Genomic DNA, 23,966 nt, shown 5'->3' on the forward strand with positions numbered 1-23,966 from the left:
GAATTGGAGCATGTCATATGAGGAAAAGCTGAGAGATGGAACTAGTTAGCCTAGAGAACGGAAGGCTTTTTGTAACAGAGGCATGTTATAGATGTGAGTAAATATCTGATGGGAGGGTGTAAGCGAGACTGTGTCAGGCTCTTTTCAGTGGTGCCCAGTGATACAGCAAGTGGCAATGGGCAGAAACTGAAATACAGGGGGTCTTGTCTGAACATAAGAAAACACTTTTTTTACTATGCAGGTGATTAAGCACTGGCACAGGTAGCCCAGAGAGGCTGTGGAGTTCCCATCCTTGGAGAGACTCAAGGCCATCTGGATGTGGTCCTTAGCAACCTGCTCTAGCTGACCCTGCTTGACCAGGTTGGCTGGACCAGATGTCATCCAGTGGTGCCTTCCAATTTGAAAGTTTCTGTGATTATGTTCTTTTCAGCAAAACAGTTTTAGTCACAATATTGGCTTGGTGCAAGTCTACACTCCAACTTCCATAACTTTTGAAACCTGTATTCTGCAAGAGTTTTCAGGTTTCCCTTTTAAGTTATAAGAAACTATATATAAGAACTATACTCTTTGTATTCATATTGTATTTTCCACAGAGCAGTAAGATTTCACGTGCTTGACCCAGTATAAAGCAATTAACACAAATACAGAACAGATATAAATAACTGTGTCAGTAATTAATAAGCAGAAAGGTGAGTAGGATAACTTCACCTCATGTAATATTTTCTTCATAAAATTATATTGGAGGCACTTGTATCTTATGGTCTTAGACCTTTTATATTTTGGTTAGTTGTGGTTAAGGCTGTGATTCTTGAACAATAAGGCCACTGCTCTAGTGAATGCAGTTACTTGAGCTATGTCCTTTACTTGGCACATGCAGGACCCTCCCAAGTTATCTGAAGGAATGAGTATTATCTGAAGGATTGAGTATACCTATGTATACCTATAACAACATGATCGTTATGTCTAGTTATTTCTGATACTGAACATATGGTGGTTGCTCACCTTCTTCTCATCATTTTATTTTTTTCAGTCTTGCTTCCTTTAGTGGAAGCTTCCATTGCTTCCTTGAAGTGGCTGCCTGTTGTTAATGAATGGATAAATTCTTCAGCACCAGCCTGTTACATGAAGGCTATCTTCCCTGCTGGTCACAGATGGTGGGAAGTGATTTTATTGATTTGTTAGTACTTAGCTAGAAGGATTACATCTAGTAGTAATAACGTGGCCAGGCCCTGGGACAAATCACCACACGAGTTAGTAGAGGGTTTGTGTCTTAAACTGAATGTGACATTATTATATTTACCAGCCTTTCATAGTGCTTTGCTTATTAACACCACTGTAATCTCTTCTGAGCCATCTGTTGGTCATTCAAGTTTCTGTTTCCTTCATATGCTGGAAAACTTCAGTTTCCGAACTGAACTTGAACATTATTCTACAAAAGTTCTGGTGGTAACCATAGTCCTTATTATGTTTTTTCTTTATAATTTGTATTATCAAAATTGTGCCCTGCAGAAAATCTCTTGGGGGAACACAGGCAGCTGGCCACAGTAATTCCCCTCAAATTCAAAGGGTCACGAAAGTTCATGGCTTTCAGAATTTGTGCAAGAGGTATTAGTGTGGCTAGGAGAAATCTGGTCCCTCTCCCTGTTCCAAACCTGGCAAATTTGGCAGAAAGAAGCATTGAACACTGCCAGCATAGATTTTTTTTTTTCCCTTTGGTTTGTGCTCATCAGATGATCTCTCTAGAAACTAGAGCTGTTTCCATGCTGTGACCTCTGCAGAAGCACGACTGAGAGGTTTTAAGTATCAGCGTCTGTTAGTAACAGCTCACATTTTACCTGAAAGTGCAGTTTTCTCTGTATTTTAACTTTGCATTTCTAAGTAGCCTGAATTATTTCATTCACTGTCAGGCACATGTGTGAGGAGAGGACTCTTTAGAGTTAGAGGCATGAGCTTTTGGCCAGTGGGTTATATGCAGATGATCTATAGAGAAAAGGTGCTGCATTCATTACCGGCTCCTCAAAATGAAGTTACTCAGAGCTAGTAGACCAGTAATTGGCAGGGAAGCGATCTCTGTCTGGACATGACGTTTTATTTCACTGTGCACTGACCCCTCAGTTGAGCAGTCGGCACTCTAACGTATTTCGTTTACAGTTTTAGTGGGTCACAGTAAAAAAATTAGTCTGATTCAAAAGAGCACTTGTCACCTGCGTGGGAGGTGTGTGTGGACCATGGCATGGGTAGCACTAACGGGGTTTAAGAAGCGTATTAAGTGCTGAAGCGTGGGACTCCTAAGGAAGGGACGGTCGAGCGGTGACAGGGCTGGCTTAAGGCAAGGGTGCTGCAGCTGGGGCGAGCACGGCTCACTCCCGAGGGAGTGTCGGCAGCACTGGGAGCCCAAGGCTTCCCGGCGCCCCAGCCAGCCCCGCAGCAAACCCGCACACTCCCACGGGTGGCCCTGCCTCAGGCGAGCCTGCAGCCCTGGCGGGAACCCGGGCAAGCACCTGCGGTGAGGAAACCCGGAGGAGGACGTGAAGAGGGCGGCGGTGCCGAGGCCAGCGCCGCGGCCGTGTGTCCGCCGGGCGAGCCCGGGGAGCGGCGGGGAGAGAGAGGCGCGGCCGCCCCGGGTGCCCGGAGCGGACAGGGGCAGAGGCAGCGGCGCCGCGCCTCGGACTCCGCCTCACCGGCACCGAGCTCCCCTCCCTCCCTCTCTCGTTCGCTCCCTCCTCCAGCGCCAGGCTCGCAGCGGCGGAGCATCGCGGCGGCGGCGGCAGCACCCGCCCTTCCCGGCCGGCCGGCGGCGCGCACCGCCCCCCCGCTCCCGCACGCAGCCCGCCGGCGGCGATCCGGAGCCCTCCGCGCCACCGCACCCCCGCCCCGCACGCCCACCGCCGGGAGGATGGGCTGCGGGCGGCGGCGCGGCAGCCCCTGAGCTCCCCGAAGCCGCGGAAACAAAGGGAGCCAGCAGCGGCAGCACCGGGCCGGGGTGGATGCAAGCAACCATGAAAGGCTGGGTCTCCGCCTCCTCCGCTGCTGCCAGAGAGCTGCCGGCTGCCGCTGCTCGGAGGACTACCCTGTGAAGGGGGCGGAGGAGAGGCTGGCTGGGTTCGCCGTGCAAAGGTAGAAGGTGTAAGGGAGAGGCAGAAGGAAAATGTCTTCTTCGGTGGGGCCCCGCGGCCCTCGCCCGCCCACGGTGCCTCCCCCGATGCAGGAGCTGCCCGACCTGAGCCACCTGACAGAGGAGGAGAGGAACATCATCATGGCAGTGATGGACCGGCAGAAAGAGGAGGAAGAAAAAGAAGAGGCCATGCTCAAGTAAGCAGACGCTAGTCATTCATTCATTCAGGCACTCATTCATGCACCGATCGCCGGCGGGCGGAGCGGGCGCTGCCACAGCGGGAGCCGGCCGGTGCCCGGAGCCGGCCGGCTTCGCCCTGCTCGGCGGGGCTGGCGCCGCGGAGCCCCGGTCCCGCTCCGTTCCCGGCCCGTAACTTCCTCCTCCCCCACCCCGGGCAGCTCCTCCCGAGACGGCACCGCTGGGGGAGCCCGGCATGGCGGGACGGAGCGGGACGGCGGCCCTCCCCGCCCCGAGGGAGCCGGCGGCACAGGGCGGGCGGAAACCCCGACACGGGGGCGAGGGGCGAGGTGGGATTCCTTTGGGGTCCCCAAAACCCCGCCTCTGCCAGGAGGGGCCGCTGGGTGGGGTTTCCCTCCGTGCGGGCGCCTCCGTGGCTGCCGTGCTGCCCCCGCCTGGCTCGGCCCCGCCGCGGGGCTGGGGCGGCTGCCCCCGCCCGGCACACCCCCGGCCCGCTCCGCTCCGCCCGTGCCGCCGGCTGCAGGGCGGGCAGCCACGGGCAGCAGCGCGCCGTGGGGCAGCAGGGCGTTCGCAATTAGGAAATACATGGAATCAGTCGCACTGCTCATTCCAGCGGGCGGGCGTGCGTGCGTGCGAGGTGGCGGGACGGCGGGGGAGTGGATTTATCCCGCTGCCAGCGGCACGGGGAGGGGTGCGGGGAACGCGGGGTGTGGGTAGGTGCCATGTTTGGAAACCAGATCCCCACAGCCTCTTTTGAACCTTTTCCCTCACCCCCTCGTCCCCGCCAAACATCGCATGTGATCGCATTTTTTAGCCTCCTCCGTCAGTCGGAGGCTTCGAACGTAACGTTTCTGAATCGCCTACTGCGAGTGATGAGAACAAACAGATTGGAGTCGTGGCCTGTGGAGGAGAATCACGGCTTCTCCTCTTCTGACAGCCCGTCAGGCCTGTTCGCTGCGGGCGGGAGGTGGTGGGAGAGGCGGCTGGAGCAGTGCAAGCCTCTGACGCCACGCAGACCCTCCGTGCCACGGGAGGTGTATCCTTACCTCACTGTCGCCTGCTTGCGTGCACCTGTGCTCGGAAGGGATGCGCTGAAGGTGTGACGTGATCTGGGTGTTTCTTTAGGCTGCATCGGAAATACCCGCTTGAGCCGTGCAGGTGCCAGCGCGTCCCTACGGCTCGGCACCAAACCCCGCAGGCTGCCGGCTTCAGCCCCGTACGCTGTGCGTGGTGGAGCTGGGACAGCGTTTTAGTACACTGTTGTCCCTGTCCCTTCCTATTCGTTCTTGACTCTGAATTCTTACAGGGGCTACTAGAGATCCGTGCAATGGTGGGTACTGAGGCCCAGCTGCCAGCGCGGTACTGGCTGGGAGCTGTCCAGCACTGTGATGCTCGGATCTCAGTTCAAGACGAAGAGTTCAGTTTGCTCTTGCAGTTCATTGTGCTTGGGGTGTGGCTACCCTTGGAGGTGGGGTGATTGGAATGAGAAATGTTCTGTGAGAATGCATTGTGTTAGTCACTGTGAGGAAACGTGAGTGAACGATTCCTCCTCAGTTTCTATTCATCAGAAAAAAAATTAAATAAAGGAGTAGCTCAAAGGCTCTAAACTATATGTATCCTTCTGTTCCTTGTCCTTCAGCACAGCTACTTCTCTACAAATATTTAGCTTTTATTATGTGAAGAAGATTACTGGTTTTGTGATGAAGTTGTAGAGGAATACTATAAATCTTACAGTCGCTGTGAAAATTAACTTCTGGTTGTAGAGATGATATTTTCTCTGTGCTATTCTTGTTAATACTGGATGGAGAATAAATTTTCCTCCTTTTTTTGCTCCCCCCTTTTTATTTTATTTTTTTTTTATTTTTTTTTTTTTATTTTTTTTTTTCTTTTGCATTGGTGTTTCTGAATTCTGGACTGATATTTCTTTTCCTATGAGATTATGGGATCTTCAGCAGTTTCAATAAAGGAACTTAGGACACTTCAAATGTAATTTTTAGAAGAGGACAAACATGGTGCTTTGCGAATTCAACTAGAAATTACTTTATATTATCTTAAACGGTATGTGATACCCATTTCAAAGTTTGTTTCCTTACAAAAGTTCTTTCAAATAATGAGAATAACAGTCTTTCCATTGGCCTGAGAAATTGTGATTTCAAATAGATTTCTGTCTTTATTTAAAAAGCCAGAAGTTAAGGGAAAATACATTGGAAAACTTACAAACCTGTATACTTGCTTTAGCTATATTTTTAGTTTGTAAAAATCAAGTCACAGCAAATATTTATTTACTTCCATAATTTTATAATGAGTTGTTACAAATACACAGTGCTGCTATCAGATGACACAGCTATATTATAAAAGTCAGATATCATCACTACCCCTTCCTATTATCTTTGTTAAAATATTTTCTGATTATCCAAGTGTCTCAACAAAACTGCCACCAGTTTTCATTAAAACCACCTGGTGGAGAAATGTTTCCATCTGTAACACCCACATGCAAATCTGTAATTTTCCCTGAAAGTGAAACTGAGAATCAATGCTGCAAACTAGGCTACCTTCAATCCTGGGCTGATCAGAGGCCGGATATGTGCTGTCTCATGAATCATAAGGGCTAAAAAGGGTGCAACATTTCTCTCCTGTTCTGGATGTCCTGATAGAAATGAAAGTTTCTAAAACAGTACTTGTAATTTCCCTTTCCAGCACTCCTCATAACCAGAAAACCATAGGAAGAAATATTAGTTAAATGACTATATTCTTCACACAGTGGTCATAAAATTGTGGATCCAGGGGAATTTGAAGTGCTTGTGTGAGTGGACTATATGGATTTCAGGAGAAGTGAAAGCAGTTAGGGTCATCCGTAAAGAGGCAGTGTCCCTGTCCTCTCTGTTTTCCTGATCCCTGTTTCTGACTCTGAGCTAAAAGCCTCCTTGTAAACCCTCTCTGCCAGTTCATGCTGACATCAGCACGTACTGCAGCATGCCAGCCACGAGCAGGGCGCTGGTACAGGGCGCAGGACTATGGACACTGAGCTGTTTTCACTGGAGCCTTTCAAATGCATCCTTCCATTTGAGACCACCTGCTCTCTGCTTTCCAGGAACTTGCCCTATCTGTCAGTTTGTTGGTCTGCTGTGTGGGGCTAACAGAGCTTGTCACGCCCCCAGGATAAAGATATACATCTCATACTGGCCAGAGTGAGTTTCTTTTTCTAGGCATACCTGGTCAGCGGCAGGGACCTTGTCATCCCCACACCCTTCTAATATCAGATTGCACACTGCTGTGGGTGGTGTTTTTCAAAGGGCAGCACTTTGCTGTCCTATGACTTGTTGAATACCATGGACTAACGTGTTGAGGAGTTTGGGCTTTTGTGAAGGTTCCTTCTTTTGCATGTTTTATGAACAGGTGTTCCTTGGCTTAAGGAACACTTTGCCATTAACTGCTTGCCTTGAAATTGCCTTCACATTCAAAGGCAAGTTCTGCATTCTTTCTGTAACAGGGACAGTGTCACTAGGTATTCCTGAGACCATATCCATGTCTTCATTCAATGAACTGTGGTGCCAGTCTGTTGCATGGCACTGAAGACTCAAATCCTCATAAGTACTTTGATCCTCACCAGGCACTAAGCAGAAACTGAAACCTCTTTAGTGCAGTCTCACAGTCAGGGAGTAGAAAGCAGGTCCTCTGTCTCATCTTGGAGCTTCAGAGCTTTGTGTTTTGTTCCTCTGTGGCTGGGAAAGCATCACTTTCCTGTTTGCCGCACCTTTGAAAGCTGCGTGGAGACCAGTCCGTTGGGTAGATGGGGCTTTACCATGGTATGCTCAACTCTCATCCACTGTTGTTTCCTTGTTTCCCTGTTTCACTTTGCCAGATTTTGTGCATAACTCTGAAGACTATAGTCTTTATTATCTCTTTTATTAGTACTTGGCTTTAGACATCCAATCTTTTTCTGTTCTTGTATGAATAAATGTTTGCATAGAACAGTAGTAAGCTGGCCTCCTCTGCAGACTAATTCGCATTGGAGGCATTTTTTCCTGTTTTACTTGGTAGATACTCCTGTAGCTGGAAGGGAAGAGTTTCATATTGAGTGGCTGAGGTCTAGCCTGAAGTCCAGATATTGCCCAACAGGTGACTGATGTGACTAAAAATTTTTGAAGAAGCATGAAAGGGTAAGTTTTCAATGAGACTGAAGATCGAAAGAAACCTTCATTTGCAAAAATGTGTGTGTGTGTAAAATTGAAACTAAAAAATAATTTAAAGATTTAGAGTGTACATTTAAACACTAGGTAGCCTGAGACAGCTATTTTGCTTGTGGGTATAAGGTGACTTGAACTGAAAAAAAACACAGTTATGTACAGCAAACTTCAATCATAGAGAAATCAAAGAATTGCATATATGTGTGTACTTAAGATGAAGTTTGCTTCATATGTACTTGTGTGCTTTATCTCATTGGGTTAGGCAAGTACAAAGTGGAAATTATTGTAGGTGAGAACACAGCTAGTTGAGTTCCAGTTCTGTTCAAATTTTGGCCAGTAATTAGGAAGTGGTTCCTAGTTACCATGGCATTAATTTGCTGGAGCAAACTTAAGTGGGGATAAAAGCTCTTAGTAAGCTTCTTATGGGACATAAGAAGGCTGTGAGATTGTTGGCTGAGGTAGTGGCAGTACTAGGAAAGTTAACTAAGACACCAGAGGTGCTTTGTAGTTTTGTAACACTAATTGAGTAGCTTCAGTAGACAGGTAGCATATACTTGAAACCCTCCCATCTTAAAAGTTATCTCAGGATTTTTCATGGCAGCTAATAATTAGGGAAAAAATTAATGCTAACACCCTATTTTGACCACCTAGTATGATACACAAGCATAATTTTAATAAAACTCAGATCTCTAGAATCAACAGGGATATTGCAGCTGCTCATATTTCAAGGCTGCTAAATCCTGGTCACTTGCAGCTGGTGAGAATATCTGTTTCAGGGTTTAAAAAGTAACTTCTCTATAATTTCCTTGGGGCATCTGGAAGCTTTCAGCCTGCACTTCTGTGTAACTGGAGATTAACCAATGACCAGGAGGCTTGTGCTCTCAACCATTTTACTGGAGACAATGTCTTTCCTTCTCCCTTTCTAGCACTTGGACCACACCTAACATGGTCAGAAAACATTGAATACTGCTCAAAGGGGCAGCTGCTGCCATCCTTATTTTGTATAGTACTTATGGGCAACAGGAGGAAGTACAGTTCCAAGACCTTCTCAGCCTGTATTTTGTAAGTCCCCAATAATAACTGCCCTTCTATAAAAAGCAGGGAAGGAAGAGGTAGGATCATTCTTCCTCCTTTCTGTTGAAACTGGGCCACTTTCCAGAAATAAAATGAGAGGGAAGGGGCCATCTTGAGGAAGGCTGTCTTTAGGATGAAAGGTCGAAAGCCTATCTTTAATTCCACTGAGAAACAGTGGAGGAATTGAGAGTTCTGGGAACTGGTTGTACATTTGGCACCAAGGAATTAAAGGATGAAGTAGATAAACAATACCAAGACTCTCCTCTAATTCAACCTCCCTCTTATTTATTCTTTCCATGGCTGCATGAATCTCACTTTCTCTGCGATGGAGCAGGAGGAATGGAGGCTTAAAGCAGTTTGGAACCACCATGTTTCAGACCCTATGGTGGTGCAGGGAGCAGAGTGTAGGTTGCTTATTGTGTGTATGGGTATTTTAAGCTCCTTGAATCACCAGAAAGACTGTTCAAATATTACCTTACACCTCTTCCAGGCAATACCATCTCTGATCCTGACACTTGAGTGTACAAATCCACGATGAAATTATTTTACTTCTGGATATTGTCTGGTACAACCCCCTGCTCAGAGCAGGACCACCTGCAACAGGTAGCCCAGGACCAAATGCAGGTGGCTTTGGAATATCTTCAAGGATGGAGACTCCACAACCTCTCTGGGCAGTCTTTTCCAGTGTTCAGCTACCCTCACAGTAATAATTCAGATGGAACTTCCTGTGTTTCAGTTTGTGTCCATTGCTTCTGGTCCAGACACTGTGCAACTCTGGGAAGAGTTTGGCTCTGTCTGCTTTAGTCCTCCCCACAGGGAATTTACACATGCAAAAATCCTTTTGGGTCTTCTTTCCTCAGGCTTAACAGTCCCCACTTTCTCAGCCTTATCTCACATGATGTGCTCCTGTCCCTTTTCTGTATTTATGGTTCCTTGCTGCACTGGCTCCAGCATGTCTTTCATATATCAAGGAGCCCAGCAGTAGATTTATCATCTAAACATGGCAGAGAGCAGAGATCAGCACTTTCAGTCTGCTGCTGATGCTTTTCCAGTGCAGTCCAGGATGCCATTGGCCTTCTTTGCTGCAAGTTTGTGTTGCTGGCTCACATTCAGCTTGGTGTTGACCAGGAATTCTCAGTTGCTTCTCTGCAGAGCTTCTTTCCAGTTGGTTGGCTCCCTGGGATTTTTCTCCTTGTGCAAGACTTAGGCTGGATGTTTTTAGGCTTACAATCAAAACATGTTCTCAAATCACTCAGGGAAAGGATTGCCTTGGTCACTGCTCCTCACCCTTTTCTCTTTCCTGCCCAAGGTCTTTGCTCAGAGAGGAGGAGAGAGAATTTGAACAGTGCAGAAACTGTTGTGGCCTTTTGGCCAATGGAAGCATCAGAAGGAATTTAATAAGGTTTGAAGCTTCAGGTTTTCATCAATCTGAGAGGGCAGGTATAGCCATAAATGTGTTTTGATAAAGCAGACAACTTGTGGTGACCTCAGCATTGCAAGGAGTGTTTTCATGCCTTTCAGGGTATTTCAAAGAATTGATAGTGATTTTTTTCACTTAAGGGTGAACTGAGTTTTCTAAGGAGACTGAGGAGTCGAAACATATTCAGAATTTAACACAGCCACTAGCAAGGCAATTATGAAACAGTCATTGACTGATCTACTGGGCAGCCATTTCACTGCTGAGGAGGAGCAGGAGACTGTCAGCAGGCAATAGCAGATTGATAGGCATTTCTTAAAAGCTACAAAAGAGCAGGAGGTGATAGGGGATGACAGACAGAAATTAACATTTCTACCATCATTTAGACACAGGCTTCAGATCGACAAATGTTGAGCTTTTGGAATGTCTGAGGTGCAGACTGTTGTCCAGAGCTCTTTTCTGGCCCCAGTTTAAGTGGAATGCACAGGTTGTTATTTCTGCGCATGTGTCTTCCCACATGATTCTTCCCTTGATGCAAGATTCTGCCGGAGCCTCATTGCCAGCTTTGTCTGACATTGCAATAATACTTTCTAACTAAGAAATTTGTCATTCTTCAAATTCAGGGCATGATCTGTGCCCTGCAGAAGGGTGAAGACAAAGACTTTGTGAAAGAGCATTATCTCTGGGCAGGAACTTCTCAAAGTACAGAATTGTTATAAACCTTATCTTAAAAGGAATTATGTAGAAGAGGCTTCTTCTTAGAGGGGGAGGGTACTATCCTGATGTTTATTTTTCTGGAAGATAGCAGAGGGAGAGCAACATTAAGAGAGATATGAAATTCTCAGACTTGTCAATACTCTTATTTCTGAAGACTCATACAAAGAATTTTTTGCATCCTTGGGTAGGAAAGCATCTAACAAAGATGTAGAATGCTTCCTTCATCAAGTGGTTACTAAGCATTTTAAGACTTGAGATTAATGCCTTAAGAAAAGGCTATTTAAAAATACTGCTGCCCTTGTATTCAAGTTTGTGTAAATGCAGGCATTATTGAAGGTAGAAAATGACAAAACTGAAATTCTGTTTTGGGTTGCCAACAGTTAGAGCCAATTATAATTTCTTGTTCATTTTACCTTCTCCTTTGCTCTATCCACTGGTGACTGCTGCATTTGTCTACTCCCCTGAGCCTATCAGTTTTAATTAATAGATGTTAGCATGCAATTATGTTTTAGGGGAAAAATCTTGTGTGCCTATAGTCTGACTTCAGTTCCCAGCATGATAAAACATGTAAAAAAAAAATCTTATGTCATTAGTTACAAGCACAGAGTGAGTAGTTTCATTTTGCTTTTTGAAAATACTTGCATAAATTTACAATTACTGAAATGATTTACACCTCACCAGGTTTCCACCTCTGTATGATTTGCCTCAGTCAAATCCAGGTATTAGATCTGTAAGGATGCAGATACCTTATCAGATATCTACATCTGTCAAGAATTATGGTTGTTTTATCCCTTATTTTATACTTCATAGATATGGTAAAATATTATGCAATGTTTATAATGTAGCTTAGTTTGGGAATCTAGACAGTAAATTTTAGTCAGACTTACTTTTGATATTCACAACAAGCAGCAGAAAATAATACCACTATGAGTCTGATTTAATGGTTTCTTAGATAAGACAATTGATAGGATAGTGTTTTAATTCTTTGTACTTAGAACTGAAGTAATCATCCTCAAAATTTGATTGCATGTCAGATACTTATGTCCAGAATCCAGAGAGTTTTAAGCAAGAAAGACATGTTTCAAATATATTTTCTGTCACTGTTACAAAGGCAAGAAGAGCTAGTTGCAATAATGACACACAAAACCGTTCATACAGTTGTCACTTCAGAGGCATGAAGAGACACAGCATGATGAGCAGCTGTTTTCAGACAGTTCTAGATTGAATTAGAACACCTATTTAGTTACAAATTTTGGAGTTTCTTCACATCATGTGTGTCTCATTTTCAGTGTCAGGACTTTGTACACTTTGCCTATGGTAAGCACAGTTCATACTGTTGAAGATAAGGGAATGTACCTGTCTGTATATGGAGTTTTTTCAGATATCTGTAATAAAAATATAGTGTTACAAATCTCCTAACGTATTTGTCTGTCTTTCCTATATTAGCACCTCCTGGAGTGACTGAAGACCAATGTATGCCCTGAGAGTTGCTTTCTGATCAGGGATGAGCCCAGCAGATAGAGCTACAATTCTTAGTGATGACCACAGTGTATCTAGCAAATTAACTTTTTCAAATATTGAGGGTCTGAGGTGTAACCAAAAAATAATTTTCTGTGTCTTTTGGGCTTTAAATAAAAACTAAATTCTAGTGAATTTCTAGAATGGTTATTTAAATGCCTTGCTTTAGAATACAGTTATTTCCTTTAAGATCCTTAATTGAAAGTTACTTTCCGAACTTCATTATGTGAAATTTATTTGGACATTGGTCATGAATGGAGCACAGCCCAACAACACTATTTTAGTGTAAGTACTATTATATTGCACTGTGTTCTGAAAATTGCTAATGGAAGTCTTCACATGCTTGAATGACCTAAGTGTGAAGTGTCTTCTCAAGTGTTTCTCTAGGTTACCAATACTGCATACTCTGAATTGACCAAAGTACTTATGTATCCAAAACGCTGCCTACATCTTATACTAGCATGTCTAATAAAAGATCATACATTTTTTTCAAACTTTGTTTGGACTGTGAGTCTAGCAAGCACTAAAAATCTTGTAGCCACTGCTCATGAGGTTTTTGTCTGCGCTTTTGTAAAATACATATTAATTTTAAAGTCTTTGAATATACTGTGAGGAGTTCAAAACCATACCCATAAATTAGGATTTTGTAATACTTCTATTGATACGTCATTCTCTGTCCAGATATTTAGAAAATCTATGGTCCTACACTATGCAAACAATCCAAAGTTTTCACCATGAACTGTTTGCATCTGTGGGTATTAATCAGGTTAAAGATTAAATGTTTAGTAATAGGATTTTGAAAGAAATTACAATGAAGCAGTTTATGTAAGAAAAGGCCAATCTGGGAGCTGGATGATTGAATATGTTTACTTCTGTTTTGAGCCATGATTTTTTAGTGTAACTGTTTTCTTTTAGTGATTCCACTGGTCTTGGAGAAAGGATCAAGAGCTATGCAAAATCACATGTAATAAATATCTGAGCTTTCTCATTTGTTTCTTTGCACAATTTCTTTTGCACTTGCAAATTCTAAGAAAGCAGAGTATTTTTTCATTTATATTCATTATTCTCTACATTTTTAATTGGCCTTTTATATTAAGTTTATTCAAAGTAAAATCATTGCACTTTTGCTTATTTGTAGTATTAACTTTAGAATAATTTTGACATTTGACATTAGAAGACTAAATTTTGTACTGATTAAATGATATTGGACAGATGTAGATGAAAAAATGTGAAACCTTGAGAGTAAAACAATATGAAAAATCTATGAGTATTTTTAGTTATTTTTAGTGCTAAGTCTCCTTGGTTCCATTATTTATTGCAGAAAGTTTGACATTGCATGACAAACTTCAGCTGTACAGTTTAATGTTCTGCTGGTCATGTGTTTTTAGCTATAGATGTAGACCAGGAAGGCAGTTTTTGATGGAGCACATGGAGCATGAGCTGAGGCAGTTTGGAAGAAAGGACAGAATTTATGAGGGCTCTAGATCATCCTAGGTTAACTCTATTGATTTTGGCCCAGGATGCTACCTGCAAAGTGTCAGGGTAATGGGTTTGCATTTTATGGATGAGAATTAAAAGAGGTTTTATATGTGTATATGTGCTTGTGCCTAAGAATATGGAACTAGGCTGTACAGAAATCTGTACAAGTTGCTTTACGGACTTAATTTGCAACATCATGTTGCTTAGTATTGCTATAAACATGCAGAGTACATTGGTGAAAGTTGTTAAAGAGCTGAAAATTAGGGAGAATTTTGCCTACAGTCATATCTTAGGGAAAGTGACACAGTTGCTGCCATGGACCAGCAAAACATATTTCTGTGGTCCTGTGTCTTTGCTGAGTTTGTTTAGCTGTGGTGACTCTCTGCCTTGAACAAGTCTCACTGGAAGCACATCTGTTAACTGAAGTAAAATCGAAGAGTTCTTCAGTCTGTTTAAATGGGATACCTCTGTGTAAATCTTGTGTTTTGCAGACCGAAGCACATTTTACCCAAATGCTTCCAGAAATTGTTCGGTTACACCCCAAGCCTTACATAGAAAGTAAACGTAAGAAAAGGGAAACCAAGGCATGGCTACCTGCTTTTCTGAAAAAACAAAACCAACCAAACAAAAACCACCCCACTTTATTTATCACAGTTTAGAAATGTACCTGTATGTTTTAAATCACTTTGTGTTCTGCATACCTCTAACTTCCTGGAGTCTCAATAGTGCATTTTGTTTTCCTTTGGTTTCTCCAAGAAGCTGCTTTTCAATATGCTCACAGAAAAGAACTGTATTTACTCAAAGGTGGAAATTGCAGAATTATATGAATTGATTCTGCTAGTGTATATGTAAAAAATGTGTAAATTTCTTTGAGATTAAATGCACAGTTCATTTTTCTTGTATTTCAGAGCAAAATTAGGTATTGATTTTTTGATGAGAAATCTATTCTAAGAATATAGAACCTCACTAATATATTATGATTCTTGTATTTTGTGTTTTCAAATGATATTATATTGATTGTAGTTTTTAAATTTAAAAGGTCTCACTTTTTCAAGCAAAATATCTTCATAATTTATCTTTCAAAGTGTTTTTACATCTTTCTTCATTAGGTTAAAGTAAAACAGCACCCCTTAAGAAGGTATTTTTCAAACAATTATCCACTCACTATAAAAAAAACTATTAGCACAAATTCTTGGGAGTTGACTGATCAGTTCAGGGATTCAGCAGGAATTTACAGGTTTGTTTACTTGTAACATTCCTTTTCCTGGGGGACATGTTTCAAGTTCTAAGCTTATCCCTGTCTGACCAGGTTTAAGCAGTTCATGTAGAAAAGTAGCTGGGGAGTTCTGGTTACATGGCTGGTGAGACGACAATGCTCTATCTTTCATTCAGTCAAGGTGATCTGATTCTTTCTTTCTTGGTTTTTGCTCTGTATGGGATCAAAAGGAAAAAAGCTGAGATTTTGATGATGAAAAGTAAAATTAATCACATGAACAATATGAGGGAAGAGTTTTGAGGAGAACGGCAGCAACAGGAATGTTCCTTGTTATGAAGGGGGTTTGCCCTCTTAGTTTTTTACAGGGTTTGTAGTTTGGGAGTGCTTTCAGCTCTATCCTTGAAAAATTTATGTTCGTATGTTTTTTTCTGCCTGCATATAATTGTTTGTCATATTTCTCTGAAATCAAGACCTGGACAGAGTGATTCATGGTTTTTGTCTCATTCTGTTTAGACTACTGCAATGTATCGTACTGGGATCAGCCTTGAAACTTCCTGTTGATCTCATACTGTACCTTTTTACTTTTCCCTTTGCTTCCTATTACTTTTCATCTTAATATAGAGCTTTCCTTCCCGTGTACTGGTAGACTAAGACCACAGAAGAAAGCCTTATTTAAAGTAGAAAAGGCAGGTAACTTTCACACACTGCTCTAGTGAAGAAGACCTAAATTTGAAAACTTTCTATGAAAGCCAAAGTTTGATGAACTTTCTGTGAGGGCAGCTCACTACTTATGTGGAAGTTGCAGAGGTTGAAAGGAAGTAGTCCTTCTGGCAATTTACTTAATGGTGTGAAATACCAGGTGTTAAAATTTGAAGACAGGCACTTGCATGTCTGGAATTCATAAATAAACCAAGAAAATCAATAAGTGACTTTGGCAACTGCCACCCTTTTGGCTCCTTTGTCAGAGGCCAAGGACTGAATGAACAAGAAAATTAAAAGTGTTTTCCCTGAAGGAAAAGGAAAAGTACATTTTCCTCCAGGCTAAAGTTGAGACAACACAGAATAAAGGAAAGCTTTTATTGCTGTGTTCTCTGATGGGTTCACTGTGGCTGGATGCTGGGTGGCTACCAAAGCTGCTCTGTGGCTCCCTTCCTCAGCTGGGCAGGGGAGAGAAAATATAGTGAAAGTCTCATGGGCATAAGGGCAGGGGGAGATCACTGAGCAGTTACTGTCAGGCACAAAACAGACTCAGCTTGGGAAGATTAATTTAACTTACTGCCAGTCAGAATCAGTGTAGGATAATGATAAATAAAACCAAATCTTTAAACACCTTCCCCCACCCTTCCCTTCTTACTGGGCTCAGCTTCACTCCTGATTTTCTCTATCTTCTCCCTCAGAGCAGCATAGGGATGGTAAATAGGGGCTGCAGTCAGTTTATCACATGTTGTCTCTGCCATTCCTTCTTTTTCAGGGGAGAACTCCTCACAGTCTTCCCCTGCTCCAGTGTGGAACAGATCATCTTGAGTGCCATCATGGAGTGTGTGTAGGGCAACCAGGGGATCAGGCCCAGCCAGCCTGGATTTAGGAAGGGCAGGTCCTGCATGACCAACCTGATCTCCTTTAATGACCAGGTGACCTGCCTAGTGGATGAGGGAGAGACTGAGGATGTAGTCTACCTGGACTTCAGTAAAGCCATTGGCACTGACTTCCTCTGGAGAAAATAGCAGCCCATGGCTTAGACAGGTGACCTCTTATCTGGGTTAAAGCTGGCAGGATGGCCGGGCTCAGAGAGTTGTGATGAATGGAGTCACATCCAGCTGATGGCTGGTCACCAGTTGTGTTCTCCAGGACTTAGTGCTGGGGCCAATCCTGTTTCATGTGTTTATCTCGATGAGGAGATTGAGTGCACCCTCAGTAAGTTTACAGCCAATGGCAAGTTGTGTGGGTGTGCTGATCTGCTGGAGGGCAGGAAGGATCTGGACAGGCTGGATCAATGGTCCAGAGCCTACCGTACAAGGCTCAACATGAGGCCAGGAGCTGGGTCCTGCTCTTGGCTCACAACAACCCCAGGCTGTGCTACAGGCTGGGGGCAGAGTGACTGAAAAGCAACCCAGGTGAAAGGACCTGGAACTGCTGGGTGACAGTGGCTGAGCATGAGCCAGCTGTGCCCAGGTGGACAAGACGGCCAATGGCACCCTGGCCTGAACCAGCAATAGTGTGGCCAGCAGGAGCAGGGCAGTGATTGTCCCCCTGTGCTTGGCACTGGTGAGGCCACACCTTGAGTGCTGTGTCCAGTTCTCGGCCCCTCACTATAAGAAGGACATTGAGGTGCTGGAGTGAGTCTAGAGAAGGACAAAAGAGCTGGTGAAGCATCTGGAGCACAAGTCCTGTGAGGAGCAGCTGAAGGACCTGGAGTGCTTATGCTGCAGTAAAGGAGGCTCAGGGCAGACCTTATCACTCTCTACAACTTCCTGAGAGGAGTTTGCAGCCAGGTGGGAGTCAGGCTCTCCTCCCGGGCAGTCAGTGGTGGGAGATGAGGAAATAGTGTCAAGCTGTACCACGGAGATTGAGGCTGGACATCAGGAAGAATTTCTTCATGGAAAGGGTGATTAAGCATTGAAGTGAGCTGCCCAGGGAAGTGGTTGAGTCGTTGTTCCCAGAAGTGTACAAGAAAGGACTGGATGTGGCACTTAGTGCTAGGGTTTAATTGACAAGGTGACATTTGGTGTACGATTGCACTCAGTGATCTTGGAGGCCTTTTCCAACCTTAATGACTTTATGATTCTATGATTATCCCAGCAGCACTAACACTGACACTGATGGGCTTGGCCTTTGTGAGTGATGGGTCCACCAGCTGGCATTGGCTCTGTTGGACATGGGGAAGACTTCGAACAGCTTCTCACAAGAGTCACTCTGTAGATCCCCAGCTACCAAAACCTTGCCACACAAACCCAATGCAGTTCCGTAGTTTGTCAGAATCTAGCAGTCTGCAAGTTTTTTTATACTGCGAAGTTAAGTCTTTCTTATTTGGTAGCAAAATATCCTTGGGAGAGCTGTCAGGGCTGACAGCATCGTATTTTTATTAGTTCCGAAAATATGTTTTGTTTTATGTTGTAAGCCTGAAAAGTGCTACTAGAGTTTGTTCTCTAGAAGACAGTTCAAATCATGCCCTATAGTAATATGGTTCTTCCCAGCTGAATTCAAAAACAGTTTATAAAGTTACATGATTCTTTATCTCATACTGTATTTTTCATTAAGGCTTTCAACTTTACTTACCTTCCATATGTTTAAATCATGGTGGTTAATGGATATATATTACATCTATATCTGACTTATTACATACAGTGTATCTAAGACATCAGAGTTCAATCTGTAATATTTTAGGAACATGTGCAGTTTTTCTTTTTCCTCATTCCAGGCATTATAATCACATTCTTATTAAAATAAAATCTTAGCCAAATCAAGCTGAATTAGGTAGCCATTCTTACCATAATAAATTGCATTTCTGTTTAAGGTGAGATTCCTGGAAAATTGTAAGGAAAATGCAGTGTTGTTCAGTGCAAATGTCATGCTCGGTTCATAAAAGGTTGCTGAGAGGACAAACTGCAGTCAGTGTTCAGAGCTACAAAGCACTGTCCAGTCATGGCAGAGGGTATGTCTGCACTGTCCCTGGGGGTGTGGTGACAGCACTGAAGCTGTGCTGTTGTTTCCCAGGAGAAGATTTGGTTGTCTAAACATAGCTGGTGTTTGAGATGTCCGGTGGTACTTCTCCTTGACTTAAGGAGTGAGGACTGGGTGGGAAGTTGGTTGCTATTGTAAACCAGGTTTTGTAGCTGTGGGCAGCAGGGAGTGGAGGAGCAGGAGCAGAGCCTGGAAGCAGGTGTTGGATTCTGGAGCTGGCCAACAGGGAGCTCCCTTGAACCCGTCTTGGGTATTTCCTCAAGTGGAAATGGTTCCCAGACCCTTCATGTTTCATTGCTGTACATAGAGAGCAGTGGCAAAGATTTCAGCTCAGTCAACGATTCTGACTGGGTTTTCAGACCTGTGCAGCAGTGTGCCACTTTCTTCATATCCGTCCTGCATAATTTTTGAGATTACTATCTTTCCTTTGGGGATTTTTCATTTCTCAAATAGTATTATGGCTGTTGAGATTAGAGCATATTTCCTTCCACATTAGAAGCAACACCTTTTGAATGTGAATTATCATTAAACTGCCATCAGTGAAACTGATAACATCTTAATAAAATAAAATAACATCTTTATTTTATTTTATTGCATTAAACATACGTTTCATGTTAGCTAAGGTGTTTAAATGCCCTCAGAAGGTAGCCACCAGATTAATGAGAAAAGTCTGCAAAATAGTCAGCATTTTGCATTGTGCTGGCAAGGCTATTCACTAGAAGAGCTGTGGTTGCTTAGTTGCTATGGGAGAAAAGAAGTGAAGAGAGAGGATGAGAGTGCAGTCATGGCATTGTGAGGGACAGCAGGAAAGGGGAAAGGACACAAGTAAGTGGGAAGCTATAAGAAAGTATCTGCCCCTTAAGGCACAAGAAGTTGGACTCAGAGGGGATTGCAGGCAATGCTGTGGGGAGCAGAAGAGGAGGAATATATGACAGGAGCGAGATGTTAGGGGAAGGCTGGAATTAGGTGGGATGGGAGTCTGGAAGTAGGCTGTGAGTGATGCAGCTGACCATATGTCTAGTACAGAACAAGCATAAAATAGCACGTTTTCACACTGAGAATTGGGTAATGAAAAGTGATGGATCCTCTGGTAGCAGACCTAGGACTTGCTTATTTGTGTGTCTATTTCCCTTTGGGCTTGAACCGGAGATGGTTAAGCGCACAAATCAGGAGGAGGTGAACATTTATTTTCAGTGTGATAATAAATAAATTAGAAGGAAAGTAGAAAAACCAAAGGTTTAGAAATCCTCAGAGTGTAAGCCAGCCTCAAGACTGTGAAGAGAAGGGTCTGAGTCATTAGGTTCAGACACTTGAGGCTTGGCAGAGCTGCATTCACAGATCTCAGCAGGCTCAGGTGGTACAGCAAGAGCATCCGGAAACAGAGGGTAGTTTGACTAAAGAAGGAAGTGCACAACTCAGTTAATTTGAATTCAACATTCCCAGAAAGTAGTAATTTCATAGTTATTATCTGACTACTCTTTGACTGCCCCCTACTTTCTCACTAAAATATAGATCCACGTAAGAGATCTGGTCTGATTTAAGAAAAAGGTTGGTTAGATCTCCTTGTTTGTAGCAGAGGACTTGAAAACCAAATCTCAATCGCATCATAGAGTTCCTAACCTGATAGTAGTAATCCACATTATTTTTCAAAGCAGTTTGCTATGTTAATTCAGTCTCAATTTTGGAGCATTTTTGAAGCTCCAGAATTGGTTTTGAGTACTTGGAATTTGCTTTAATCTTTTTACTCATAAGAAGAATGCCTCCTCTGTTTAGGAAACGGCCCCTGCTACCACAGGAGCTGTATGATGGAGTTTATAGGAATGCCCTGAACCAGGAGATTACCTTCCTAACAGAGTAAGCAAAGAGGAGTGAGATGAGGTTTAAAAAGCACAAGTAGATCTGTTTTGTTAGTCTCAGCGCTTATAGGCAGGGTGCCATGTCCCCTGCGTCTGTCCAGCCTTGTCATCTCCAGCCTGACATATTGGAGGTTATGTGCATGTACATATTAATCTGTGCAGGCTCAGTGCCTGAGGGAATGATGTGTGTGTGTGTTTTTGTCTTTAATTAAAGGTGGCATCTCTGCTTTTTTGGGTAGGTGAAGAATGGAGCTAAAAAGAATTGATTAAACAGAAAGAAAAAGGAGTAAAGGATGTTGACATTTGAGGCAGGTACAGGTAAAGCCTCAGCAGGTGAGAAGAAGGGTGAATAATAGGGGCCAAAGAGATCACTGTACAGCAGAAGCCTTAATCAGAATGTGTAAAGATCCCTGCTTTGCTAAATCAGCAGCTGCTCTTGGCCAGGAAAACTCCTTGGCACTTTTCTGTAGTTCTTGCCCCAGTACAACACTATGGTGTGTAGGATAACTCTTAGATCCCCAGGCAGTGTGTGGAGGTCTTTCTGGTGTGTGTGTGGCTGTGCATATGCCTATCACATATAGGAGCTTGAGAGACAGTATTAGAAAACTTTACTCCAGTTTTTAAGATAGACCACACAGGTGCATAATCTCATAGGCTGCATAGTGTCATTTGGGATGAGAAAGTATGCTTTAAGGCAATCTTATTTTACTCCTGCTCTGGTATCATGGGTCTGGTTGGCCACTTCTTGCACTGATCCCACCATCTGGAACGTCTGGCTGTTCCTCTCTGCATTCTCTCCAGTGGTGCAATGGAAAAGGGGTGGAGAGAGCATGTAGATCCTATAGAGGTAACATAGAAGTCTCTACCTTGATCCTGCACTGTGTGGCCTATCCTTTGAAACAGATGGAAAGGGGAAGGGGAGCATTTCCAGCTCTTTATTGCCTTTTCTCCTCCAGTGTAGAAACTCCCGTTTGGCTACACTATGAATCTTATTTTCACAATTAAAGATTCCCCCACATTAATACTGTGATTAACACATAACTAAACCTTGACTCTCCTGGGCTGGTCTAGCTCTTTCTTTTTTACATGTTGGAGAAAGTAATGAGTTTTCCGAAGGGATGAGAAAGACATAAGCAGTAGTGTTATCTTGTATCTTGGCAGCCAGAAAATGGATATGGGAGAAGCAAAGAAGTATATCAGTGCTATATTTGGGAGGGGTGACAGCAGGATACAGTCTTGGACTAAACTTCAGTTTTGGTTGTTTTGAATGACCTTAAGGATTATAGGATGTGGACTTTAATATGAAACAGGTGCCTTCTCCAGTGTGCTTTATAAGGCATGCACAATGAAATCTCAAACGGAAACAGATAAACAGATGTAATCATGTCTTCGCAGCTACACAAGTAAATGCTACTCTTCACGGAGTGCTGCTGACCACAAGTGTGCACTTGTAGAAGTAGCAGCTCAGCCTCAGGAAAAAACCCTGCTCCTGAATGTGGGATTAGATTAGATTACATTAAAAAAAAAAGAGGAAAGGAAAAGTAAAAGAAAAAAAATGAGATCATGAGGGAGAAGCAGGGAAACACAAGTTAAGTTGGAAAAGAAGGTTGAGGAACCTAGGATACCTTGGGGTTGTACTAAGAAAGGGAGGAAAGAGATGGGTATTTTAAATCTGTATTATGTTGTAGTTTGGGACTGACAATTTTATATTTCTTCCCCAAATTACAGAATAAACACTTCCATAGAAACAGAACTTGACATCAGCTACCTGGTTTATCAGTGCTCCTGTACTAGCATGTGTCTACTAATTTTGAATTTGTAATTTTAAGAAATCAGGATATAGTAGTGATGCTATGATCACTCACATATCTTGGAATCAGAGAATCATAGAAACATAAAATGGGTTGGAAGGCATTTTAAAGACCATTAAGTTCCAAACTCTCTGCTATGGGCAGGAACACCTTCCACTGGACTAGGCTGCTCAAAGGCCCCACTCAACTTGGCTGTGTATACTTCCAGGGATGGGGCATCCAAAACTTCTCTGGGCAACCTGTTCTAGTCACACACCACCCTCCAAGCAAATAATTTTTTACTAATATCTCATCTAAACTGGCCCTCTCAGTTTAAAGCCATTCACCCTTGTCCTGTCACTAAATGCTCATACAAGTCCATCTTCAGTTTTCTTCTAGGCTCCCTTCAGGTACTGGAAGGCTGCAGTTAGATCACCCCAAAGCCTGCTCTTTTCCAGGCTGAGTATTCCCAGTTCTTCCAGCCTTTCCACATAGAGGAGGTTCATCCCTCAAATTTACTTGGTGGCCTTCCTCTAGACCTGCTCCAACAGGTCCTTCCTGTCCTGAGGACCCCAGAGCTGGATGCAGCAGTGCAGTGGGGTCTCACCAGAGCAGAGGAGAGGGGCAGGATCACCTCCCTGGCCCTGCTGCCCACACTGCTTTGGATGCAGCCCAGGATACAACTGGCTTTCAGGGCCCCACACTGCTGGGTCAGTTCCATCCTCTTCTCCAGCAGCACCCCCAAGTCCTTCTCAGCAGATCTGCCCTAGGTCTGTTCATCCCCCAGACTGGATTGGTACCAGGGATTGCCCTGACCCAGATGCAGCACCTTGCACTTGGTCTTGTTGAACCACATGAGATTCCCACAGGCCCAATTCTTGAGCTTGTCCAGGTCCCTCTGGATGCCATCCTGTCCTTCAGGTGTGTCAACCAGACCATTCATCTTGGTGTCATCTGCAAACATGCTGAGGGTGCACTCAATCCCTTTGTTTCTGTCATTAATGAAGACAAGAAGTAACACTGGTCCCAGTACAGACACCTGATGGGCAGGACTCGTCACCCATGTTTATCACGATGGTCATCTATCATGAGAGCAGGATAATTAATGATACTAATCTTCCTAAAACAATTTTTAAATATAATTTATGTGAAACACCTGAAAGGTAGTAGCCTTTGATATTGAGTTGTCTAACAAAAATTTATAGGTGACAATCAGATTGCACGCTGGGATCCAGCACTTCTGGAGAGGTCACTTTTAGACAATGTAATTATTTATTTCCCATGTCTTCAGTACTTTTGGTTGAACTTAGAATTCAGGGTTTTGCCAGAAGTGATAACTGTGATAGGCTTTTGCTAATTCAGCTGCTTGTTTGCCAGAAATTATAATTAGAGTATCTGATTTTTTTTCAGAGGTGCACTGTGCTGCTGGGCATAACTGTAGCTGTAAGACTTGTAGTAATCCTATCACAAGTGGCAGGGGCAATTATCAATCATTGTCATCCAGAAAATTTGTCATTATTCTGGTAGTGCTAGTCTGAGATTCATATTTCTTGATTTCACTTTAAGAAAGAATCAGTCTGGATGTTAAGTTTTTGGACAGAGACTTGAGATACAATTAACTTTTGTGTGCTGCCACTCTGGGGAAGTTGGAGTCTGCCTATACCTCAGGTCTCCTGTTGTTAAATTGAGATAATGCTTTTCTCTTCCTTTCAGTTGTC

At 43.5% G+C, this 23,966-nt stretch overlaps 1 protein-coding gene across 38 annotated transcripts in view; it reads left to right on the plus strand.

The window, feature by feature from the left end:
* The window catches only part of RIMS1 (regulating synaptic membrane exocytosis 1), a 364,651-nt gene that overhangs the window by 62,300 nt on the left and 278,385 nt on the right, over positions 1–23,966 (plus strand). For 9 of the 38 annotated variants that reach the window (XM_072926562.1, XM_032747824.3, XM_072926536.1 and 6 more), the window contains exon 1: positions 2,797–3,312. The exons of 1 other annotated variant lie outside the window; for it this stretch is intronic. Coding sequence is in view for 32 of the 37 variants with exons in the window: in XM_032747824.3 (XP_032603715.1) it covers positions 3,149–3,312 (164 nt within the window). In the remaining 5 variants the exon portion in view is untranslated. Of the gene's footprint in view, positions 1–2,791; positions 3,313–23,966 lie in introns of those variants that run through there. 28 more of the 38 variants (XM_072926561.1, XM_030267417.4, XM_072926537.1 and 25 more) reach the window with 9 other exon arrangements.

The sequence above is a fragment of the Taeniopygia guttata genome, chromosome 3, assembly GCF_048771995.1.
Source record: "Taeniopygia guttata chromosome 3, bTaeGut7.mat, whole genome shotgun sequence".
Taxonomy (NCBI): domain Eukaryota; kingdom Metazoa; phylum Chordata; class Aves; order Passeriformes; family Estrildidae; genus Taeniopygia; species Taeniopygia guttata.